This window comes from Pan troglodytes, chromosome 5 (assembly GCF_028858775.2).
Source record: "Pan troglodytes isolate AG18354 chromosome 5, NHGRI_mPanTro3-v2.0_pri, whole genome shotgun sequence".
NCBI classification, from domain to species: domain Eukaryota; kingdom Metazoa; phylum Chordata; class Mammalia; order Primates; family Hominidae; genus Pan; species Pan troglodytes.
Window position 1 is genome coordinate 75,781,878 of NC_072403.2, and position 27,611 is coordinate 75,809,488.

At 33.5% G+C, this 27,611-nt stretch overlaps 1 protein-coding gene across 7 annotated transcripts in view; it reads left to right on the top strand.

Annotated features, from left to right (window-relative positions):
- The window catches only part of LOC129144276 (protein eyes shut homolog), a 378,386-nt gene that overhangs the window by 291,096 nt on the left and 59,679 nt on the right, over nt 1-27,611 (top strand). For all 7 annotated transcript variants that reach the window (XM_054685963.2, XM_063813146.1, XM_054685962.2 and 4 more), the window contains 3 exons: nt 3,977-4,170; nt 6,741-6,868; nt 24,868-24,982. In XM_054685963.2, coding sequence (XP_054541938.1) covers nt 3,977-4,170; nt 6,741-6,868; nt 24,868-24,982 — 437 coding nt within the window. The remainder of the gene's footprint in view (nt 1-3,976; nt 4,171-6,740; nt 6,869-24,867; nt 24,983-27,611) is intronic.

The window sequence follows — 27,611 nt, forward strand, 5'->3', positions numbered from 1 at the left end:
CCTGCTGATCCAAGTTCTATACAAGCTGCAGTGGGTACCCCAGGCTTGGACCTTAATAATACTAGTTTGTTAACTCTATTTGCATAATCTTAGTAGGGTGGGGACTAAGGGGAGGCAAGTGACTTGCCTAGGAAATCAAGTTTAAAGAGGCATTTGCTTTCACATCCCTTCAAGTGCCAAACCTCACTGTACAACTCTGCTGTTGATAGTGTATCGACGAATAGGCATGGCAAGAAAATTAGTCTTAATAAATCTAAAGGAATACAAATCATATCATATATGTTCCTCAACCCTCACAAAACTAATTAGAAATTAACAACAGATGTTGTTTCTAGAAATCTTCACATATCTGGAAATTATTATAAACAACATATTTCTGAAATAACCTGAGAGTAAAGAAGAAAAAAATAACATGGAACCATATGAAAAATTATGAAATGCAGCTAAGACAGTGCTTAGCTAAAACAGTGCTTATACTGTGCTTAAGTACTTATAACAGTGCTTATAGTTCCAAGTTTCTACACCAGAAAAAGAACTCTCAAATCAATATTTTAAGCTTCAGCCTTAAATAAATGGAAAAAAACCACATTAAGTGCAAAGCATACAAACAAAAGAGGACAGTAAGATTTGCACAGAAATCATTAAAACTTCTTAGAGAAAATCAATGAAACAAAAAAATTGATTTTTGAGGAAAACAAGATGGACAAATCTTTAGTCGGAATGAACAAGGAAAAAATACAAGGAAAGACACAAGTAAATAAAATAAGCATTGGAAGTGAGGACTCATTACTGACCACTCAAAATTTAGAAGATTATAAGGAGGTATTATGAACAACATTAGGCCAACGAATGTGACGACTTAGAGGAAATGAATAAATTCTTAAATATATGTAAATTACTAACAGTGACTCAAGAAGAAATGGAAAATTCATATAGACCTGCCAGATATTTAAGAGATTAGTACCAATCCTCGATAACTGGCACTAATCTCTTAAAAGAAGAGAAAAGGAAAAAGGAGAAGAGAAAGGAACACTTTTGAAGTCATGCTATCAGGCCAGTATTACCCTCATACCAAAACCAAAGACAAAGCTGCCACAAGAAAACTAAAGACCAATATCACTTATTAATAAAGATAGAAAATCTCCACCAAAATATAAGCAAATTGAGTCCAATCACATATAAACATATTTTTTTCTATCCTGATAAAGTACGATTTTTTCCCCAGGATTCAAGATAAGTTTGATATCTGAAAGTCAATTAATGTAATATACCATATTAATATAATAAAGGACAAAGCCTACATAATCATCTCAATAGTTGCAGGAAAAACATATCACAAAATCTAACACCTATTCATTATAAAAACTCTCAACAAATTAGAAATAGAAACACAATCCCTCAGCCTGATAAAAAGCATCTATGACAAATGTCCAGGGAACACCACACTAAAGGTGTCAGGCTGACAACTTTTCTTGGAAGAATTGGGAACAAGACTATGATATCTACTTTCACCATTTCTATTTAACACTGGAACATAGGAAGTTCCAGGCTATTTGTTAGACATACACACACACACACACACACACACACACACACGGACATATTAGTTGAAAGGAAAGCAGTAAAACTGTCTTTATTCACAAATGACATGATCTAATATGTAGAAAATCCTAAGTAATCCCCCCAAAGGACTACTAGCACTAGTAAATGGGTTTATACAGTTTTCAGACTACAAGCTAATATACACAAGTAATTTGCCTTTCTGTATATTAAAAACAATACTTCAAGGCCGGGCATAGTGGCTCACGCCTGTAATCCCAGCACTTTGGGAGGCCGAGGCGGGCAGATCATGAGGTCAGGAGTTCGAGACCAGCCTGGCCAACATAATGAAACCCCATCTCTACTAAAAATACAAAAATTATCTGGGCATGGTGATGCATGCCTGTAGTCCCAGCTACTTGGGAGGCTGAGGCAGGAGAATCACTTGAAGGCAGGAAGCAGAGGTTGTGATGAGCTGAGATCATGCCACTGCACTCCAGCCTGGGCAACACAGCGAGACTATGACTGAAAAAAATAAATGAATAAAAATAAAATTCAAAAATAAAATTAAGAAAGCAATTCTAGTTACATGACCTTCAAAATGCTTAGATATGAATTTAACAAATAAATGCAAGACTTTAACATAAAGCTATGCAACAATGCTGAGAGAAATGCAAGAATAGCCAAAGAAATGGAGATACATTGCATATTCATCGATTGGAATTCAATCTTGTTGGGATGGAAATTTTTCCCAATTTTATCTATTGATTTAATAAAATTCCTATAATATTCCAGCAGGCTTCTGTGTAGAAATTGACAAGCTCATAGAAAAATTTATAGGAAACTATAAAAAGAATCCATAGCATAGCCAAAATTATTTTTGGAAAAAAAGAAGGAAAGGTTGAATGACTACCCAATTTCAAAACCTACTATATAGCTATATGCATTATGTATTTATCTGGTCAATGGGTTATTGCACATAAAAAGGCATATAAGTCAGGAAAAAAATAGATATGCCAGAAATCAACTTTCTTGCATATCTATGTGCAACTTTATTGCACATAAAAAGGCATATAATAGGTCAGTTTTAACAGTTTTTAAACAAACAAACAAAGAAATGAGGGAAGGACAGTCTTAAAAGAAAAAAGTGTCATAACAATTGTACGTGTATACGTGAAACATATAAGCTAAATCATTATCCCACACCATATAAAAAATAAACTCAAATGGATTAGGAATCTAAACATAGGAGCTAAAATTATAAAATATATTAAAATGTCTTCATGACCTTAGGTTAGGCAAAATATTATTAGACACCAATTATATGATACCAAAATATATGATATAAAAATGACAAAATGGACTCAATTAAAGGAAAAGTAGAAAAATTGGATTTCATGAAATAAAAACTTTTGCTATCCAAATGTCAACAAGTGAGAAAATGGAAAGCCAAATCACATATATCATAAAGGACTTTTATTCAATATATACAAAGAACTCACTCAAAAAATGCTCCCAATCATAAGAAAGCTGATAACACAATTTAAAAATAGTTAATAGATTTAAAAAGACATTTCATTTTTGAAGATATACAAATGATTAATACACATACCAGAAGATGCTAAAAATAATTAGTCATTAGTGAATGAAAATTGAAGCCTCAGTGAGATACCATTGTACATTTACTAGAATGAGTACAACAAAGAAAACGGACAATATCAAATGTTGGCAAGAATGTGGAGCAACATAAATCTGACACATCGCTGGTGGGAATGTTAAAATGGCACAGCTACTTTGGAAAACAGTTTAGCAGTTTCCTAAAATATTAAACATGAATTTTCCATAAAATCCAGCAATTCCATTCCTGGGAATCTTTTCAAGAAATATAAAAAAAAATTCCCTCAAATAATTGTATATGAATTCATGATTCATGAGAACCAAAAACTGAAAACAGATGTCCACTGAAGGATGAATGGATTAACAAAATGTATATATTGTGAATTACTCTTTAGCAATATAAAGTACCAACTACTGATACATGATACAACATGAAAATTCTTTAAAAAACATTGCTATGCAAAAGAAGCCAGTCGCAAAAGACCACATAGTCCATCATACCTTTCTAATGAAATGCCTGGAACTGAGCTTGGGTACAAAGATTGACTACAAAAGAGCTCTTCTTTGGGTAATGGAATTGTGCTAAAACTGTATTGTGATGATGCTTGAGTAGCTCTATACATTTGCAAAAGTTACTCTAGAATTGCAGTGAATGAATTTTATAATATATAACTTACACTGCAATACATTTGTTAAATAAAAATATTTCATAAACTCTAGAGAAATTTTCTAGAATGTTTTGCTACATATCTATGCTCATTTCTTCTTTCCTTCCTTCCTTTTCTTTTTTTTTTTCTTCCTTGTGTGTGATTTTTTTAAGGTCCATTCTGTGAGGTGTCAGCAAAACCTTGTGTTTCTCTGCTTTTTTGGAAAAGAGGAATTTGCCCAAATAGCAGTTCTGCTTATACTTATGAATGCCCAAAAGGATCTTCCAGCCAAAATGGTGAAACTGATGTCAGTGAGTTTTCATTAGTACCATGTCAGAATGGTACTGACTGCATCAAAATATCAAATGTAAGTCTCAATCTAACATATAAGTGAGTGGTTTTAAATTTTTTTTACTATTACCAAGCAATTTGGAAAGAATAAATAATTAGAATCCTTATTAAGGTAGTTTGTTAAACTCAGACGAACAAGAACGGTCTACTTATTTTAATTTTTCCCATTTATATAGGAAAAAACTTTGCTCTTCCATCAGTATTTTCCCTTTTAAAAGAATATAAATTTGTACACTCTTCATTTTTACTTATTGCTTTTTTTCATCTTTTAGTTATTCAATATTGTTATACTTTAACTTTTCAATTTAACATTTAAATAAATAAGAGTAGGAAATATTTCATTAGCTCTTCTCACAAATTACTGTCTTTTCATTTTAGATTCATATTTGTCATTTATTCTTTAAAGAACCTTAAGAGATTATTTTTCCAACCTCCTAAACTTTTTGTTACTAACACTCTGAAAAGGAAATTTTTTTCCCCTGGAGAATTGTCCATTTTATCAAAAAAATTGCTGAACTTTTGCTGAGAAGAATTAGTTACATTATATAGAACATAACACACAGATAAAAGTTTATAGAAGAACATTTTTTACTCCACCTGAAATTTCTTCTACAATATGCAAATATTTGTTACCAATGTACCATATACTAGCCCCAAATATTTGGAGATACAAGGGCAAAGAGCAATAATACATGCTTCTTCTAAAAATCAAGGAAACTATTATTGTAGTAAGCAGACTATGTATGCCCCTCATCCTCCACCAAAAAATAAAATAAAAATAAAATAAATAAATATGTCCATGCACTAATCCTGGGAATATGTGCATGTGTTATGTTACCCAGCAAGAGGAAATTAAGATCGCAGATGGAATAAAGGCTGCTAATCAGCTGATGTTATCTTGGATTATTTGGGTGGATCCAGTGTAATCACAAGGGTCCTTTAAAGTGGAAGAGAGAGATGGAAGAATCAGAGTCAAAGGGGGATTTGATGATGTAATGAGGCTGGTTTTAAAGACGGAGGAAGGGACCATAAATGAAAAAATGAATGCATCCTCTAGAATAAGCTAGAAAAGTCAGGGGAACATTTTCCTGTAGAGCCTACAGAAGGGACACAGCAGACATCTTGGTTTTAGCCTTCTGAAACTTTTCAGACTTATGACCTCTGGAACTCTAAGATAATGATTTTTTGTTGTTGTTGTTGCTTCAAGCTACTAAGTTTGTAAGAATTTGCTATTTAAATAAAAAGTTGTTATATAAATAGAAAACTAATACAATAATCTATCAAGAACTATTAATAGTATCATTTAAAATGTTTTGCTTTTAAAGTTGACAATAATGAACAATTGAACACATTCTATAACTTTACTAGTTAAAAGAATCTTAATATAAGAAGCGACTTTTAATGGATGTATGCTTAACTATTAATTCATAGAAGTACTTTAATTCTATTTTGCTTCTCTATTATTCATTATTTATATTCTCTATTTAATATTCTCATTATTTAATATTCTCTATTATTCATTAGAAGAATTATTTTGTAGATAAATTACTTGGAAAATTGTACATGTTATCATTTGTACTGCTACCATGTATGAGGTTGGACAAGCTATATACCTCTTTCAACGTTAATTTTGGGGTAAATTAAATAAATTTTGATTGGATTCCATGAGAATAAAAAAATCATCAATTTTAAGTATACGGGCTTTTTACCTTGGAATCTTAATAAATCTTATTGTTCAGATAAATATGATAATGAAAATGATGGTAATGATGATGATGTTGATGATAAGGATAACAAAGAAAAAAGAGAAGAAAAAATAAGGAGGACAGCAAGAGGAAGAAATATGATGACTAGGTTGTATTTTGAATGCAGGTGAAATTAACTTTTGCCCAGCAAATTTAATTTCATTTTATTTTTACCTGCCCATGGATGCATGGACTTGTTTCAGGTGCCAATGGTTTATTTTCTATGCATAGTCACCCCAAAACTTGGTGGCTTAAAATAATTGTTTTATTATTATCTCTTACGGTACTGTGAGCTGACTTGTCTCAGCTAGGATATTGTTTAGAGTCCCTCTGAGGTTGCCATCGGAAAGTGTCTAGACTTGGACTTCATCTTGAAGGTTTTCTTATTCATATGTCTGGTAGTAAATGTTGGCTGTTAGCTTGGCCCAGAACTGGGCCTATTAGCCACAATCCTAAACATGATTTCTCCATGTGGCCTGCGCTTCCTGAGAGCATGGTGGCTGGGTTCAAAGAGCAAGCATTCTAAGATAATTAGATAGAATCTATATGGCCTTTAAAGCATCATTGTCTCCATGATCACAATCTTGCTTACATTCAAGAGGAAGGGAATATAGTTGCTAACTCTTAATAGAGGAGCTTTGATTTCACATAGCAGGAAGAGTGTGTGAGATGGGAGATGGTGTTGTGACATTTTGGAAAATAGAATCTGCCACATTGCTGACAGATAATTTCTACTCCAAGTTCATGAAAATAATTTTAACCCTTCTCCAGGTAAGAACCCATTCATTACCTTTGAAATATCCAAAATACTTTGTAAAAATATTTTTTTAATCTTTCCTAGGATGTTATGTGCATCTGTTCACCAATATTTACAGATTTGCTTTGTAAGAGCATTCAAACATCATGTGAGTCATTTCCTTTGAGGAATAACGCTACGTGTAAGAAATGTGAGAAAGATTATCCTTGCAGGTATAACTAATTTTCTGTTTATTTTTAATACAAAATACATGGTTTTTAAATCACGTGAACAAAAATATAATGATGTTCTGGTTTTAATCCTAACTTTTACTTAATGGTATATAATATTCTATTTGAAGTTAAAGTAAATTTTTTTGCATGTTTTGGGTTAATTGTTGTGGTATTAATTTAAAATAAATATTTGAGAAATTCTCAAGCATAATTTAGGTATACGGTTATCAAAAAAATATTTTGTTTCATAATGGAGGTTTTAATATAATCAAATAATAATTGAAGGTCTAGAAAGAAAAGAGAGATATATGTCTCCATAGTATTATTTCTGTTATACATATATAACGTTGAAATATTTTAAAATAATAGAATATTTCTTCCTGTATTTCACAAACCTCAGCAGATAGATATTAGTTAGGGTCTTTAGGCAGACTTTTAGGAATTCATTCTTTCTTTAAGTAATAATTTGCCACAGATTACTCATTTATAAATGGCAGAAGTGACCCAAATATCTGGGCGTATAATTTAGTCAATTTTAAATAGCTTTATAGACATTTTCTCACATCATTAAGAAATACAATTTATACTCTTCACACTTGCCTGACTTTTATCTGGCTGCTTAAAGTAAATTCTGTTGGGCATTATTGAAAAGCAGTAAGTAGCCTCAAAATTTTAGAATATTCATAAAGGCAGAAAATTAACATGCGGGGTACAGAATAGCCTTGGAACACACTGAAAAGAAACTTAGAATATGCATCCACTTCACACTGTACGATACTTTAATCTATTTCAAAGGAATCCAAATTTAAAGGTTTTTTTAAAATTAACCTTTTGAAATGTGACTTTTTCAAAAGAAGTGACAATAAACCTTATCATTATATCAAGATATTGAAAACTCTAACCCATTCCGTCAAATTTTTGCATGCCTTCAATCGTATATTAATTCATCAATAAACCTGAATGTTATCCCTTTAAAAATATTTACTTTTAATTTACAATTCTATTTCTATGCCTCAATGTGCTAGTAGATTAGTGAATGTACTTAGAAAAGTGATCAACTTAAAAAAAAAAACCAAATACATCTCCTCCCCAAACATAAAACTGACTGATTAAAAAAAATTGCTAACTCTGACTCAGGTGAAATAATGGAGATATAATAAATATTAATTAAGTATGAAGTTGAAAAAAATGACAGGAAATCAATCTTGAAATCTATTTTTCTGTTCTCATATGAGTCAAAGAATATCAGTGAATATAATAATAAAAATAAAAACGACTTGACTTCAATGCTTTTATGTTAAGGATTTATCTGTGTGTTACTAACTTATGAGGTATGTTTTCCTAGGTCAGTGACTCTAACACTTTGAAATTAGAACTTCTTGAAGAGCTAAAGTACAAATGGTTGTTCTGTGTCTCTAGTGTTTATAATTTAATAGATCTGGGATGAGGATTGCAAATGTACATTTCCAATCAAGTCGTAAGTGATGCTGATGGTCCTGATCTGGAGTCACCATACTTTGAGAACTATTAGTCAAGATGAGCTTGGCCTTAAACAGCTTCAATGAGGGAAATTGTCTTATACCTTCCAACTAGTTTAACTACTCTTTTCTACTGAAGTTTTACTCTTCTGAATTTGGGAGAAAAAAAAATGTGTTAAGGTGAAAAGGAGTCAAATGTGGAAAGGAGAAGAATAGAGTGATTATAATGATATTAGTTTCCCTACCTGAACATATGCTATAGATCTAAATTTATATGGGTAGATGAGAGAGAAACTGAAACAAAATTACCTCCCTGAGAAAGACAGTGAAACATTGGTTATGGAAATTTTTATTTGGTACCTAGTAACTTAAAGCAATACAGTTAGAAAGAAATTAATTTTCTCCAGTAGTTAAAATCAGAAAATTCCTTACCACCTAGAAGACTGAAAGCTTTAGATGTCTATGGGAAGTTAGCATAAAAATGTTATTATTATGAGCAGAAAGAGTTGTAAAGTATCAAAAGGGGCAATGCTGGGAGCAGGTAGCACACAAGTAGAGTCTGATAGGAAAGGAAAAGGAATAATTGATGTCTTGGAGGTATCAGACAGATAGAATACAACTTTGGTGACTCTCTTAAATTATAGAAGAATGGTTTGATTGTTTATGTGACTACTTTGGAAAATGATTTGAAAATAAAATGGAGTTTGTGAAATACAGCAACTGCAAAAAAAGAAACAAATATTTTAAAAAGGATACTTGAACATTATTTGGGTGGCGGTTTAGCCATCCAAATACTAGGAATTCCTAGAGAATTCCTCTCACTCTTCTCCAGCATTACTACTTTCCGTCTACAAAAGTGAAATAACTTTTTTACCCCCTACTTGCTTGTTTGGCCCTAGAAGGTAAATTTTTTCAAGGTATATTTGGCACTTTTGCATGTTGATACTTGAACCATTTGGAAGAAAGTCTGCACTTAAGATTAACAGTGAAACTCCTACTAGAGGTTTTAAAGGGAAATGAAAGTCACACTCTACAGTAACACTAAGAAACTGTATTGCAGCATGTAATTGTGCAACTGGAGGTCATTTTGCAACCATGAAGTCCAGCAAGGAGACAAAGCCAAAACAGATATAGAGCTGAAAGGATTAAAAGGAGAGCCAGAACAATGATCAGATTCTTTATGAAGAAAGAACTACCTATAGACAGTTTAACAATATGAGCCAATAATTCCCTGCATTGGTTTAGTCTGTTTGAGTTAGCATTATGTTATTTACCACTGAAAACTTTCCATGTAAATATACTGAAATTCTTTACAAACCACTGAGTTAGATTGCTCACATATTTTAAATGGTTAATCTTCAGCCATACAAGTAGTTTTATTGCTCACTCAATTATTAGTTATCTACTAAAAGAAAATCAAATATTTCTGTAATATTGCTGAGTACTCTATGAAAATGATTTTGAATTACTATGAAATTCTACTCTACTGTAAGATATTCAAGAAGAATGTGTTTTATTCATGACTGTATTTGTAAATTATTTTACTGTGCTATGTATAGAATATTTTCTAACTAATTTATTTGATTCATTATATAATTTGTTTATAATAATTATTTTGGATCTTACTGATTGAAATGGAAGGTCTTGACTTGGGCGGTGATATGAAAAGACTAATTTGTTTAATTTAAAGAATATTTATATATTTTTCAGAAACTTTCCTACTCTAAGTAAAACTCTTCCGCAACCATAAAAAAGGCCAAAAAAAATTAAAAAGAAAAAAAGCTCTTTTCGTTAGAAACTTACATTCCAGTAGGCAGATACTGCTTTAAATGATCACTCTGAGTCAATTTTATTAAATAGAGCATTGGTGTATGTTCCCAAGGGAAGGGAGACCAGCTAGAAAGCTACTATGAGTATGTAGCCCAGAGTTGGTGGTGACTGACACTGCCATCAAGATGACTCGCGATGATGGTAATTAAGGATCAGATCTGGAATATATTTCTAAGAATAGTTCAAACTTTTGCTGAAGGATTAGATGTGAGGTAACAGAAATAAGTCAAGGGTAACTCTAAGGTTGTTTGCTTAATTGAAAGGTTGGGAAATAAACCTTAACTGTTTTCTAATACCATTTCCAAAATGGAAAAATCTGTAGAAAGAAGGGCCTGGTTGGCAGGAGTGGAAAACAAGATGTCAGTTTTGAACATGTTAGACAAGACACCTAATAGAGCCAAGTAGAGATATTGAAGTAGATATCAAGTATGTTTCCATTTTAGAGAAGCTATCTGGGCTAAATATATAAATTTGGAAGCCAGTGCCAGAGACATGACATTTAAAACCAGGAAACTTGCTGTGCAGAAACCTTTTAGTTTAATTATATTCCATTTTTGTCTATTTTTGTTTTGTTGCATTTCCTTTTGAGAACTTAGTCATTAATTCTTTGCCTAGGCCAATGTCTGGAAGAGTTTCTCCTAGTTTTTTTTTCTAGGATTTTTAAAATGACAGGTCTTATGTTTAAGTTTCTAATCTAACTTGAGTTAATTTTTGAATATGGTAAAAGATAGGGGTCTAGTTTTATTCTTCTGCATATAATTCTTTATTTTTCCCAGCACTATTTATTGAATAGGATATTCTTTCCCCAATGTATATTTTTGTTGACTTTTTCAAAGATCAATTTGTTGTAGGTATGTGGTTCTCTATTCTGTTTCATTAATCTATGTGTCTATTTTTATATATCAATACCATGCTGTTTTGGTTACTATAACCTTTTAGTATAATTTTAAGTCAACAGAGTAAACAGACAAACTATAGAATAGGAGATACATTTTCAAGGAAAACATACATCAAAAGGCTAGTATTCAGAATCTACAAGAAACTCAAACACCTCTGCAAGGAAAAAATCAAATAACCCCACTAAAAAGTCAGCAAAAGGCATGAACAAATATTTTTTAAAAGAAGATATAAAAGCAGTCAACAAACATATAAAAAATGCTCTACATCTTTAATCATCAGATAAATACAAATTAAAACCACAGTGAGATGCCATTTTACACCAATCAGAATGGTTATTACTAAAAAGTCAAGAAACAACAGATGTTGGCAAGGATGCAGAGAGAAGGGTATGCTTACACACTGTTGATAGAAAAATAAATTAGTACATCTCTATGGAAAACAGTATGAAGATTTCTCAAAGAGCTAAAAATAGAACTACCATTTTATCCAGCAATGCTACTACTGGATATCTAGCCAAAAGAAAAGGAATCATTATATCAAAATAGCACCTGCACTCATATGTTTATCACAGTACAATTCACAATAGCAAAGTCATGGAATCAGCCTAAGTGTCCATCAATGGATGACTGGATTAAAAACATGATACACACACACACACACACACACACACACACACACACACACCATGAAATACAACTTAGCCATCCAAAATAATAAAATCATGTCTTTGCAGTAGCATGGATGGAACTGGAGACCATTATCATAAGTGAAATGACTCGGAACCAGAAAGTAAAAAACCTAATCTTTTCGCTTATAAGTGGGAACTAGACAATGGGTACACACTGACATACAGGGCAAAATAATAGATATTGGAGACTCTAAAAGGTGGGATGGTGGGAGAGGGTGTAAGAATGAAATATGAACTATTGGGTAAAATGTTCACTATTCGGGTTATGGGTACACTAAAAGCCCAGACTTCACTGCTATGTAATATACCCATGTTAAAATAACAAAAAACAAGCAAACAAACAAAAAACTGCACTTGTAGTCTCTAAATGTAAAATAAATAAATAAATAAAAGAGGTTAGCTTAGAAAAAAATAAAAAATACAACAGGAAACTCAATGAAATTACCTCACATTGAACCCAGATAGGAACAAGAGAAGGTTTTCGAATGAGACTTGGTACACTCATATTTGAGGGAGTTAATGGATTAGAACATGAGATTTAAAAGGACTCCGTGAGTTAAGATGATAAAAATACAGACAATTATTAGAGAAGCTAATAAACTGGCAACTAAGGAAACTTCAAAGTAGTTTATATTTAGATAGGAGTAGAAATGGGTTGGGATATAGGGCACAAGCAGAAGAGTTAGCTTAGATAGGATGGCAGATGTTAAATGAATTGTAATAGAAGGAAAAATAGAATAGGTTGCTTTGAATGTGTGGTTGTTGAATCATTTGGAAAGTGTCTTCTGATGGCTCTGTTACTCAAGTGAAATAAGCAGCAATGTCTAATGAAATAGTAATCCAAGTGAGTATGAGGAAAATAGAGTATTACTGATATGCTACAGCATCTCCTTGAAGTTAGTGAACATGAATTTAAAGTAAGTTCAGCCTGCAATAATATGTGTCAATCTCAAACCAAGTGTAATTTACTCATATGCCCATCAGAAATAGCTAGGGTGTTGAATTAAAGTAGGGTTGAGCTTTATCAGGCTATGACAATGGAGGGGAAAGAGTGATTTAAGGGTGTATGCAATTAGTGATTATAGAAGTAAAAGGTGTAATCTAATTCACACAAGGAGGCAATAGAGAATATGATGGGGATGACAGACACTGAAGGTTGGTAGGGTCAATGGATCGTGGGATGGAATAAACGTTGGGGGAGAAAAGGACTACAAGGAGTAAATTAGAAAGAGAAATGAGGCCGTGCATAAAATATAAAATACTTAACATTAAGATTATGTAAGTTAACATTGAGAAGATGACATAGTTATATATTATGGTAGTATAGAGCATACTAGAGTAGGAGTAGGTTGTAGAGTTAGAGGGAAGATTCAGATCTTTGAGTTGAGACAGTATGCTCCTAGGAGATGCTAATGTTGCAAATAAATAAACTTTGCAGATATTGAAATAATGAAGGCACTTAGGTGTTCTCCATGCCTTGGCTATTGTGATAAAGAGGATGTGATGTGTTTGCATGTGTATGTATGTAATATTACACAGCCACATAAAGAAGGAAATTTTGTCATCTGCGACAGCATGGATGAATGTTGATGGCATTATGCTTAGTGAAATGAATCAGCCAGATAAAGACAAACACTGTATCATCTAACTAATATGTAAAATTTTTAAAAGTCAAAGTCATAGAAACAGAATACTGGTTTTCAGGCAATTGGGACTGAGAGAAATGCGGGGGTGTTCAAAGGGTTATAATATTGTATATTTCAGTAGAGTTAGAAGGGAGAACTTGAAATGTTTCCAAGACATAGAAATGGTAAATACTTGAAGTGATGGATGCCCTAAATCTGACTTGATTATCACACATTCTCAGCATGAAACAAAACATCACATGTATCTCATAAATATGTACAAACAGTAGTTATCAATAAAAAAATAAAGGCAAAAAAGATGAATAACTTCTGGGGAATTAATGTTCAAGGTAATGACTATAGCTAAAAATGATGCATTGCATTCTTGAAATTTGCTAAGAGAATAGATCTTACCTGCTATCCCCCACACATACAAATGATAACTGTGCAAGGTGACAGATATGTTAACTAAGGATAATCGTTTCACAATATATAATATACCAAGTCATTATCACACTTTACACTTTAAATTTGTACAACTTTGTCAATTATGCTTCGATAAAGTTGGAAAAAAATAGCAAAGTAAGGTTGAGATTGCTGGGCTCAGTGGCTCAAGCCTATAATCCCAGCACTTTGGGAGGCTGAGGCGGGAGGATCACCTGAGGTTGGGAGTTCAAGACCAGCTTGACCAACATGGAGAAACCCCGTCTCTACTAAAAATACAAAATTAGCTGGGCATGGTGGTGCATGCCTTTAATCCTAGCTACTTGGGAGGCTGAGGCAGAAGAATCAATAGAATCTGGGAGGCAGAGGTTGCAGTGAGCTAAGATCGCGCCATTGCACTCCAGCCTGGGCCACAAGAGCGAAACTCTGTCTCAAAACAGACAGACAAACAAATAAAGTAAGGTTGGGATTACATTAGAGAAAGATATAACATGTCAGAGGTTAAATGTTAAAGAATTAGAGGGGATGCTCAGGAAGGTTGACTATGACTATGACAAGGAGAAGATATGGGTAGCATGGTTTGATGGCATCATCTTGAAATAAGTAAAGCTTTTAAGGAAGAGGACGGGACATGAGGAAAAGATGAAGACAACTATATAACATGTAGACATTGAGCTGTGAGAGAAGAGGGAGAAAGAATAACCACCACTTGAGAGTTTACAGTCAAAGGAAAGAGATTCCTAAGAAGAATATGAAAGAAGTGTACAGAGCTGCTTGGGGGAAAAGAACCACACAGTGAGGGATGACTTGGAAACCACTGGCTTCCTGGGATATCTGAGGTAATGGTAATAAGGGATTAATTTTAATGGCCTCAAAGGTAGATCATGGTGGGTTGATTGTGAGAGTTGGCATAAAGTTAATAGTGCTGGGTTCTGTCAGAAGCTCACAGAGCTGGATAGACATTTGGAAATTTCTCCAAAGGCAGTGCTACAGCTACAAGACTCTGTGCTGCACTTCACTTACACAGGTGGCAGTGTCCACGGCGCTACAGGACACAGCTCCAGTGATGCTTCCTAGGGTCTCTGATCACCTCTTGGATGGAGGTTCATGGGTAGAGAAGGGAAACTCATTGTGACCTGACATGTAGATTTCTGAATTCTCCACCATACTTCCCACTTTTGTAGAGTGGAAAGTGTTTATTCACCAAAATCACTTAATGGCTTTGAAGATTATCATGAACTACATTATTAGTATTGCCATTTTGCATACACACACACACACGTGCGCACGCGCACACACACACACACTAATTTTTACTGAATGCAATGACTCCAATATTCTCAACATATCAGGAGGATCAAATTTTTCTATTTAGAGTAAAATGAGGAAATGAGCCAGGAAATAAAGTTTCGTTAAACCAGCTGGTGTCTTCCTCATAAAAATTTTTCAAGTCTGAAAATCAACTATTTAACCAAATTAATCGGGAGAAAACTTTGTAAAATATGCCACTGACTAAATATTAGAGAAATATGAATACTATGTTTTTAAAAATCAGAAATGTTGTGATATAGAGAATTTTGCTTTCTAAGCCTTTTATTTTCTCCTCCAAAATTCTGAGATATTTCAACAATAATGATATTCTCTTTTATATTCTCAGCTTATTGTGTTTTTTTTTTCTGTTTTCTACTCACTGGATTTAGATTATTATAACTTACACTACTTAAATTTCGATTTGATGTATTAACATAACTTCCCCCACCCCCATCCCCAAGTCAGTTTCAGCATTTATTTTATTTGGCTTGTGATAAATCTCACCATGTCAGTCATGGGTAAAGTTAAGGTTTTCAGTTTATGTCACAAATATAACTAAGGTTTTCAGTTTATGTCACAAATATAACTAACTAAGTATGCACTGTGACTATGAAATAAGACACTGCATTTGCAGAAATGCATAGGTTGACATATTTCAACATATAATAAAATTATATTTTCTTATTAATTTTGAAAAATGATTTTAAAAATAGCAATCACATATTTGCATGAGGAATGTATTAATTAATGGAATGCTTCCACTTGGTCACTCAATAATTTTCAACAGGAAAGCTTAATCTTTTGGAGTTAATTATCTCAAAAGCTGGGCTGCTACATTTTTCTTTGCTTGAAATCAATAGTCACATTTATAAGGCTTTTTTTTATTATACTTTAAGTTTTAGGGTACATGTGCACAATGTGCAGGTTAGTTACATATGTATACATGTGCCATGCTGGTGCGCTGCACCCACTAACTCATCATCTAGCATTAGGTATATCTCCCAATGCTATCCCTCCCCCCTCCCCCCACCCCACAACAGTCCCCAGAGTGTGATGTTCCCCTTCCTGTGTCCATGTGTTCTCATTGTTCAATTCCCACCTATGAGTGAGAAGATACGGTGTTTGGTTTTTTGTTCTTGTGATGATTTCCAATTTCATCCATGTCTCTACACAGGACATGAACTCATCATTTTTTATGGCTGCATAGTATTCCATGGTGTATATGTGACACGTTTTCTTAATCCAGTCTATCATTGTTGGACATTTGGGTTGGTTCCAAGTCTTTGCTATTGTGAATAATGCCGCAATAAACATATGTGTGCATGTGTCTTTATAGCAGCATGATTTATATTCCTTTGGGTATATACCCAGTAATGGGATGGCTGGGTCAAATGGTATTTCTAGTTCTAGATCCCTGAGGAATCGCCACACTGACTTCCACAATGGTTGAACTAGTTTACAGTCCCACCAACAGTGTAAAAGTGTTCCTATTTCTCCACATCCTCTCCAGCACCTGTTGTTTCCTGACTTTTTAATGATTGCCATTCTAACTGGTGTGAGATGGTATCTCACTGTGGTTTTGATTTGCATTTCTCTGATGGCTAGTGATGGTGAGCATTTTTTCATGTGTCTTTTGCCTGCATAAATGTCTTCTTTTGAGAAGTCTCTGTTCATATCCTTTGCCCACTTTTTGATGGGGTTGTTTGTTGTTTTCTTGTAAATTTGTTTGAGTTCATTGTAGATTCTGGATATTAGCCCTTTGTCAGATGAGCAGATTGAGAAAATTTTCTTCCATTTTGTCGGTTGCCTGTTCCCTCTGATGGTAGTTTCTTTTGCTGTGCAGAAGCTCTTTAGCTTAATTAGATCCCATTTGTCAATTTTGGCTTTTGTTGCCATTGCTTTTGGTGTTTTAGACATGAAGTCCTTGCCCATGCCTATGTCCTGAATGGTAATGCCTAGGTTTTCTTCTAGGGTTTTTATGGTTTTAGGTCTAACGTTTAAGTCTTTAATCCATCTTGAATTGATTTTTGTATAAGGTGTAAGGAAGGGATCCAGTTTCAGCTTTCTACATATGGCTAGCCAGTTTCCCCAGCACCACTTATTAAATAGGGAATCCTTTCCCCATTGCTTGTTTTTCTCAGGTTTGTCAAAGATCAGATAGTTGTAGATATGCGGCATTATTTCTGAGGGCTCTGTTCTGTTCCATTGATCTATATCTCTGTTTTGGTACCAGTACCATGCTGTTTTGGTTACTATAGCCTTGTAGTATAGTTTGAAGTCAGGTAGCATGATGCCTCCAGCTTTGTTCTTTTGGCTTAGGATTGACTTGGTGATGCGGGCTCTTTTTTGGTTCCATATGAACTTTAAAGTAGTTTTTTCCAATTCTGTGAAGAAAGTCATTGGTAGCTTGATGGGTATGGCATTGAATCTGTAAATTACCTTGGGCAGTATGGCCATTTTCACAATATTGATTCTTCCTACCCATGAGCATGGAATATTCTTCCATTTTTTTGTATCCTCTTTTATTTCCTTGAGCAGTGGTTTGTAGTTCTCCTTGAAGAGGTCCTTCACATCCCTTGTAAGTTGGAATCCTAGGTATTTTATTCTCTTTGAAGCAATTGTGAATGGGAGTTCACCATGATTTGGCTCTCTGTTTGTCTGTTGTTGGTGTATAAGAATGCTTGTGATTTTTGTACATTGATTTTGTATCCTGAGACTTTGCTGAAGTTGCTTATCAGCTTAAGGAGATTTTGGGCTGAGACAGTGGGGTTTTCTTGAATCAATCATTCTGAAATTTAACATAGGGAAAAGTTTTTTAAAGTCTAAACATAGTTTTTAACTTCAGTTTCTGGTCATAAACTATATAACTATTAAAAATATCTAGGACATTGTTGCCATTTTCTCATCAAGAGTAGTTTTTGCTACTATTAGTCCAACTTTACATTCTGCAATATTGTTATAGGGGACAGGAGGTATCCTGTAATCTGGCCCCCTAAATGCCCCATTTAAGAACATATGTTCTCATCAGTATAAACTTTCTTCCTTCCTTCAATGTATTAATTTCCATATAAAAATAGTAAGTTAGTACAGACATGTGCAGATAAGATTTGAATCAACATCATGAAATCTTTAAGTCTTTCTGGCATACCTGATTCAAGGAATCTTAGCCCCATAATGCTTTGCACAACCTCCGATATTTCTTAATATCCAGTATTCTTCCACTGTGCCCTCTGTATCTCATTTTGTCCACAGAATATTTTCCAAGTATCCACAATGTATTTTCTTTTTCTTTATTTTTTTATTTTTTAGAGACGGGGTCTCATGTTTTCACCCAGGCTGGCATGTAGTGTTGTGAACCAAGCTCATGTCAGTCTCAACCTCCTGGGCTCAAGCAATCCTCTCAACTCAGCCTCCCAAGTAACCGAGTAGCTGGGGCTATTCACCTGGCTAATTTTTTGAAAAAAAGAAATTGTGGATATGGGGTCTTACTATGTTGCCCAGGCTGGTCTGGAACTCTTGGAGTCAAGCAATCCTCCTGCCTCAGCCTCCGAAAGTGCTGGGATTACAGATATAAGCCACCACACCCAGCCCACAATATTTTTTCTACACTTTCTTTCTTTTTCTCACTGAAACCTGAGGACAGTTTTTCTTGTAGCCTTCGAGTTGGTCACTATTCATTCTTCTACAGTTGTGTACCACAGACAGTGAAGTGTATAGACAGCATTGCCCTTGTTGCCATATTCAGGCCATTTTTTCCCTTCTCCTTCTGAAAACCCTAGCCAGCAGCTGTATCTTCTCTCTCTCTCTGACTCTCTCTCCCCCTCCCCCTCTCCCTCGCTCCTTTTCTAGTAGCTTTTCTCTCAGTTTCTGCTTATCCTTTACTAAATGTTTTAGCATCTAGCTTGCTGACCTTTTCTTTATCACCACTGTGGTCATATTTTTTGATAACTTTGGTATCCCTCTTGGAAATCCACTCACTCTGGTTGTTTAAATTTTTTGATAATTATTTTGCTAATTTCCCCCTCTCCTTCACCTCAGTCCATCTCCCATGGTCTTATCCTATAAGTTATCATGCCTTTAATTGCACACCCTGAAATACCTTTAATTTAAATTCTTTCACTCTCTGATCCCCACTTCCTGTATTTCAAGTTCACTCACTCATGTACTGTAATGACAAAATTTCATAAATTTTTAAAAAAGCAACAGGACTTCCAATTATATGACTACATTTGACATTCCTGTGTCTAGTATCCCCTGCAGGTCCCCATTTTCTTTTAAAAAACATACTTACACATCCACTTTCAAATTCCTTGATTCTCTTTTTCTATGTTCCATTGACCTGAAAACATCAAACCTGTTTAATTCTCATCCTACCATTAAACTCTTGTCCATTTTATATATATCTAATATAGCAGCTCAAACTTAATGTATTCCAAATTCATAATTGATTACTGAGCCCTGGACAAAGCTTCTTTTCTGCCAGTATTCGTTTACATTACTCTTTGATTTCTTCTTTTCTCTCTTTTGACACGTCTTGTCCATCAACAAATCCTTTAAACTCTCCCATAACTACATATCATGGATATGAACACTTTTATCATTAGGAATGTTAACACCCTTGTTCAAGCCAAATTCTCAGCTGGAACATTTCAATAGCTTCCCTCTTGACCTCATTGTTTTGAACCTTCATTCAGGTACATGTCAAATAGTGAATGGAAGTCTCATCAAAAAAGCTAATATTTTGGCGGAGATTTGAATGATGTGAGGAAATGTGCAGCTGTCTAAGGAAGAGTGTTCATGGCAGAGGGAGTACCTATTGCAAAATCCTTGGCCTATTCAGACTCTATCCATGCATGAGTCCAGACTAACTGCTCTGGAGAAAGCAAGGGAAGTAGCAGCAATGAAGTTAGAAGAGAAACCAGAATCTGGGGCAGCTTTAGATCATGAATGCCTTTGTAACGTCCTTCATTTTCACTCTAAGTACAATGGCAAGTATTGCAGTGTTGCTGGCAAATGAGTTACTTTATTTGGTTTATATTTTTGAATTGTTGTGTGACTGTTGTTTTGAAAGGAAACTGTACAGACACAAGGGCACATGCAAAGAGACCTGTTAATAAGCTATTATAGTAATTACAGTATAGCAAACTGGGTAGGACAGTGACTTAGATTAGAATTGGAGAGAGGGCATAATAAGAAGGGGTTGGATTGTGGATGTATATTTAAGATGGAGTCAATACAATGTTTCTTTAGAGCGGATTGAATGAGAAAGAAAAAGAACAAATATATTGGCTCCATAGTTTTTGACCTGAGCAACTAGAAAACAGATTGTGATTATTTTAGATGCTGAAAGTTACAGGTAAAGTAACTGTAAAATAGTTTGCTTGTTTATCATTTTTTATCCACAAAAAAAGAATATATATGTTTTAAAATCATGTTATTCCTCTGCCAATGCCATTCAGGGGGTTCCCGTACATTAATAAAACCTAAAGGATTTAAAATGCTTACAAGGTGAGCCATATTTTCCTCCTGCCTATCTCTCTGCCACCATCTCCTACTAAGTCACCACTTTGGTCTTTGAGATGTTTCCTGAATATCTCAAGGACCTCTTGCTTCAATCCTCGGTATTTGCCGTTCCCTTTTCTGAAGTGCACATTTCCCAGAAAGCACAGTAGCAATTTGTACACTTCCTTCAGCCATTCACTCAAATATTATCTCCTCAAAGATGTCTTTCCTGTTGATCCTGACACAGCCTGGAAATACCTAATCTCAATTTCTCCCTCCACTTTTATCGGATTTAATTTATTAATTATATAGCACCTCTCCCTATCTGTCATTATACTCATGTATTTATAATTTTCTCTCCCTTCCCCATAAACGAATGTATAATAAGGCAGAGGAGTTGCTGTTTTAATAGGTTTAATACTAGCTTTCTATATTCTAGGATAGAGGTATAGCATGTTAATTTTACTTATCAAATATGGATGGTTTTGTCTAAGATTCTTATTTTCATCTTTAAATAACTTTTACATCTGAATTATTTGCTTTCCGAAATCCAGGCAGTGACCTTGTTGCTCAGTTTATGCTTAAAAGATAAATTCGTCATATGAAGTAGTCCATAGGTCTGGACATTTGTCTATGCCCACACAAGTCACAGTATGTAAGCATGCAATAGTATTGCAAAGATTCTATTATAAGAATAAATCTTAATTTACTTCGAAGGGTTTTTTGCCCAAGTAGCGGAACAGGTTCAATGACAGCATTGAAACTGATACAAGGAACTTTCCATCAGAATCCCCATGTCTGCATGATGAAACCAAAGAGACAAATGTGAACTACAATGCTTTAAGACAAAAATTACAACTTAAACATTATAAAAATTACAAATATAACTGTTCATTTCCTGGAAAAAAATGTATCAAAAGTTGATTCCAAGTTTTCAAACAAGTGATGAGAGTATTTCAAGTTACCACAGGCAGAGAAAACTATCTGAAGTTAGTTTATAACTATCTCCTTTCCATTTGCTAGAATAGTATAGAGTTTGAAAAAGCTATTTCAGCAGCTAGAAAACTTTAAGCAAAAGTATACTTCCAATTTGAAGTTAACTCTTTAAAAAATATTTTTTCTAATTTTTTGCTTTATGAAATTATTATTTTAATACAGTAATAATTTTTACTAACTGTTAGTAAAATATTGAACATTTTATTTTTAATTGTATTAAATTTATGGGCTTTTCTTAATATTTTGAAAAAATACATTTTGAAACCTATTTAAAATGTAGTAAATATTGTTTCACTGATTTTTACCTTAATTGATAAATTAACTTTAAAAATAAATAGCAGTTATAAATACTAGTAGTTCTGTATTACATAAAACATTTACCAAAATGCTGGTGATGGAATTTTGTTCTGATATTGCTGTCCCTACTCTATTAATGCTGTGTTCCCAACAGTGCCTGACACTTCTCATTAAAATCAGTAGTGTGCATTCCATAGGTCACTGGACAAGTTTGGAATGTTATGTCCAAGAAATAGAGTAAAGCTAATTAACTAATGAATATTGGCTTTATTGGCAAAAGGAAAGCTAATAGTAGAAAGATATTTAAATCAGTGGTAAGAAATCATTTTAGGAAGGAAAAAGTAAAAGAGGATAAGAGTATTGTTTTTGTCTCCTCTTTTCCACTATTATATTTTATTTTCATTATTTTTTTCCTTCCCTTTCATGTATCTTCACAGATCCTCGCTGCTTTCCTATGTATCATTTCCCATTTTACCACTAAAATGACACCTTAAATATTTCCATCACAATCATGAGGTTACCCTTACCCTAAAGTCTCAAAATAGTTTTATATAAAAACAAACTATAAATTGGATGTTTTAGAAACATGGTGATCTGAAAGGTCTTTCCTTTCTCTCCCCCTGTATTTAAAACAATTGGCCTCTGACTAAAATGGCTGCTGGACACCTAGAGTAGCTCAAATTAGTTAGCTATAAGTCTCTCTGAGCATTTCAACAGAAGTTAATGCACTTTTGTAAACACATTTATTAAAAAGGTCCATGTTGTTTCAGAGTTTGCTTTTGTTTACTTTGCTTTTGTTTTCTCTGTTTTACATTCTTAAATGTCAAGGCTACTATTGAAACTTCTTTTTCCTTGACAGCAGGCTGAGTTGATAGGATGACATTTTTCTTATGAGTAAGACTTGGAAGTGCCTCTTAGATTTCAAGCCATCACTGGGAGTGGGGGATTGGAGATGATTGCCTGAAACTCAGTAGGAAAGTTTTCCCTTTTTGAAAAAAAAAAAAAAAAAAAAACTTTTAAGTTCAGGGATACAAGTGCAGGTTTCTTACATAGGTAAACTTGGGTCATGGGGATTTGTTGTACAGATTATTTTATCATCCAGGTATTAAGCCTAGTACACATTAGTCCTCCGCCTTTGGGTCAAACCTCTCTGAGCCACACATTGCAGATAGTATTTGGGGGGTCTCTTACCTAGTGTGTACTGAGAGTAGAAAATCTTTGGCCTTTTTTTTTTTTGGATCAATAAAACTTGCTCTGTTTAGAAACACTTTCTCAGAGTTGCTGCTGCCCAGTGTTCATCCAACACCATTTGGATCTGATTCTTCTTAGTGGCTAAATATTGGTTCTTCAATTCATAGACCTGATCCTGTTCTTTGGAAACTGCAACACAAAGTAAGCCCAAATGTCACATGTGTCTTTAACTGCTCTTGGTCAATTCAGTCCATTCCAACTCAAAAGGAAAATTGAAACTCATCAACTTTTAGGATGTGCTAAAGCTCTTCTCTTCTTCTCTATGCTATTACATGCTCATCCTCAACAGGAAGCGATGCTACCTCTCATTAAGTTGGTATTTGGAGTGATTTCTGGATATCTAGCCAGCCCCTCAGAATGAGAGACGTAAAGTAAATATATCTTACTATCTGTGGAGTGGTAGAGTAAAATACATAAAGGTCTTCATCTATGGAATAGCAGAGTATAATAATGCACTTAAAGTTAGGACAAACTTAATTTTATTAACCACTCTAAAATTTGTAAGTAATATGGCCAAAGCAACTAATGTAATTTCTATGGGTATGTTTCCTCATTTATAAAAGTGATAAATAATAATATATTTCACAACTTACAAGAATTGAATGAGAACTTAAGAAAATTGTGTAAAGGTAATTAGCCTAGTGGCTGGCATATGATGGGTGCTGAAAAAAAGTGGATGATTATTTCTGATATGAATGGAGAAATAATTTAATTCTGTAAGATGAAAATGCAAAGCTGTATGCCTCAAACTATAGGAAAGGTAAATTACTACAGCATTTTATTGATGCTATTTCAGTGAAATTGTGCCAACATGGCCTTTGATCCCTTTTATGAAATTATTTTGTGTTCTTATAACAGATTTAAAATAATAAATGCATAGTTAAATTCACTTCATTAATAAATCAGCTTCTACCAACTTAAAGTCATGAGAAGTCATATTTTTGGTCTTAAAATATTTGGTGTTTACATTAGAAAAAACATTCTTTCATTTGGGGTCCCATTTATTTTATAATAGAAGGTTTACTAAATATTAAGTGCCTAAAATTTAAGGCACAGGACTGTTTCCTACAAATTAATTAGAAGTGAGGGCAGTAGAAGCCAGAACACCAGTGTGTGTTCTTTAGCAACTTATAGATTGCAGTTAATGAAATACAGTAGACTGGAATATAGATTGTTTGAAAAACAATTTTAAAAATGACAACTAACAAACAGAAGTCCTATAAGTAGCCCAACTATAACTAGACCATTATCATCCACTGGCAGTCTATCCTGTCTCAAATTCATGTAGTCATCATTAACTCCTGCTAGCACATCATCAGTATATACTGGCTCTACTAAACATTAAAAAATCACATTTGTCATGTTTTTTCTTCATATTCCACTAGTTTTCCAAAACATATACTGTATTGTTAAGTATCAGTTTAGGCCAAAGTTTATTTTATTCTTAAATTCCCAAAAGAGATCATTAAGAGCATACATTGAAAATTTAGTTTACTGTAATTCTTTCCAAATACATAAATAGGAGCTTTTTGGCTAAGATCACAGGTATGTATAAAAAAATGATTAATAGTACCATATAATTTAAACAAAGCCTTATTCCTTTTGGAATAATGTTAATAGGCTTTTCTGAAAACATTTAAATTATAATTTTTCTAATTTACACTGATGTATTTACAGCTGTATATCAGGATTTACTGAAAAAAACTGTGAGAAAGCAATTGACCACTGTAGACTGCTGAGCATCAACTGTCTGAATGAAGAATGGTGTTTCAATATAATTGGAAGATTCAAAGTAAGTAATTTAATACATGGCAACATAATTTAGCCCTTCAAAATACAATAGACTCAGTTAGTCTATATTTCAAATGCTCTTATTAATCTTAGCCAGAGAAATATATCCTTATATCTATATTTAAATGTGAGTTATGTAAAGCTTAGCAATAGGGGTTTTAATTTATAAGAATTATGTTGGGAGGGAATTAATAAATGTTCTAGCAGGTGTTTTTATTATAAAGTAAGTATAAAGCTAATTGAGGCCTGGTGATATACTTCTTAGTATATAAAACCCCAGTTACTAATACTTTAAGCTCTTTAACTAGATGAGAAATAAAATCAGTCTAGTGGTTGATTGTTAGGGTCCATAAAATATGCTTTTTTAGTGAATAGTTTTGGAAATTACTTTACAAATACAATATATCTGTACTACACATGGTAAGGGATATTCCACAACCTAGCAATGTTACCTGTAGGTGTGTCTATTAGAGAAATTATCAGGTATTTACTGAGAGACCTACACAGGAATTTTCACTTCAAATCTGAAACTAAACCTGGTAAATAAGAGAACGGACAATTTCATCATGGTGTAGTCTTACAATGGAGTTATAAAAACTAGTTAAAATGAATAGACAATAGCTATATGTATTAATACTTACAAATATCAAAATATTGAATTTTAAAATTTTATAAACTTGAGGATTACACACACCAGCTTTATTTGAAAGGCAAACTATAGGGAGGTAGATGGGAGAATGAAATCAGGGAGAGTACAAAGGGAACTTCCAATGTTTCCGCAAAGCTTTTTTTTTTCAAAAAATAATTTTTTTGAGAAATAAGGCAAGAAAAATAAATACAACATGAAGATAGAATAAATAAAATGGTATGGTTTTGATAAGCATTCCTCATTACTATTCATTGGAACGCTATAAAAATTAAAAAGTAGAACTAACAAGTTAAATATGGCAAAATCCCAGGATTCATTATAACTTTTTAGAAACCAATAGTGCTTCTGTAATATGGCAACAACTAATTAAGACATGACACTAAAAATTAATACTATAAAAGTGAAATAAAGTATGATTATAATTGTATCAAAACACTTCAGAAAACATTTAACAAAATGTGGCTAATATCTCTATGCTGAAAACTAAAAAAAAGATTAGAGGGAAATGGAATATGCCCTATAAACAAAGTTATAAAATATTTGTGAATTAGAAAAATTAATATTTTATGATGTCCTTTCTTCTTACTGATATTAACAAATGTTTTGTAGAAATGGGTAAGCTGATTATAAAACTGATATGAAACATCAAAGGACTTCAAATAGCTAAGCAATCAAAAATAACAGCAAATCTGAAGGATTTTACCAACCTGATTTCAGGAGTTACTTTCAAGCTAGAGTATCAAGGCAATGTGGTACTAGCATGTGATGCTTAATACTGAGGGTCAACTTGATTGGATTCAAGGATGTCAAGTATTGACCCTGGGTGTGTCTGTGAGGGTGTTGTCAAAGGAGATTAACATTTGAGTTGGTGGGCTGGGGAAGGGAGACCCACCCTTAGTCTAGGTGGGCACCATCTAATCATCTGCCATCACAGCCAAAATGTAAAGCAGGCAGAAAAACATAAATAGGCTAGACAGGCTTAGCCTCCCAGCCTACATCTTTCTTCTGTGCTGGATACTTCCTGCTGTCGAACATTGGACTCCAAGTTCTTTGCTTTGGGACTCAGACTGGCTTCCTTGCTCCTCAGCTTGCAGACAGCCTACTGTGGGACCCTGTGATAGTATGAGTTAATACTCCTTAATAAACTCCCCTTTTCGTATAAATCTATCCTATTAGTTCTGTCCCTCTAGAGAACCCTGACTAATACATAGCATAAGGATGAACTAGAAGATCACACACACACACACACACACACACACACACACACACACACACACACAGAGGAAAGGAGACTTCAAAGATAGATCCACAGGGAAATTTCTGTTGAATTCTCTCAAAAACACCAAGGTAATTTAACTAACAAAGGAACATCTTATCAAAACACACGTGGAAAAAAAGTGAGTCCATATCCCCTACGTCAAACCACACAATAATTAATTTGACATGAAGCATAAACCTGAGAGTTAAAGAGAAATTTATAAAACTTATTGAGAATAAAATGGAGCAAAAAAAAAAAAAAAAACACCAAAGGATGAGGTTCTTCATGACCATGTATTAGACTAAACTTTGTTAGATAGGGCACAAATTAATTGGTTTATTGAACTTAATTAAATTTAAAAACTTCTGTGCATCAAAATAATTTTTAAAAAGACAACAATAACCAGTGATTACCCACCTAAATTTACATTAGAAATAAACATAATCATAATAGAGGTATGTACTGTTCACATGAGATAATATGAAATAAAATGTCTTTATTGAAACAAAATGATGGAAAAAATTGAGAGAAATACTAACCAGAAACCAGTTGATGCCTACCTTACTTTTATGTAAAACAGACCTTAAAACTTAAAATCAGAAATCATAAAATTCTGATTTTTAAAATTCTTAAAATTAAGAAATTAATAAATCCTCTTTCACGGTGGGGTGTATTTGTTTCTTCATGAAAAACTATGTGTGAGTTATATTGTTAATTTTTAAA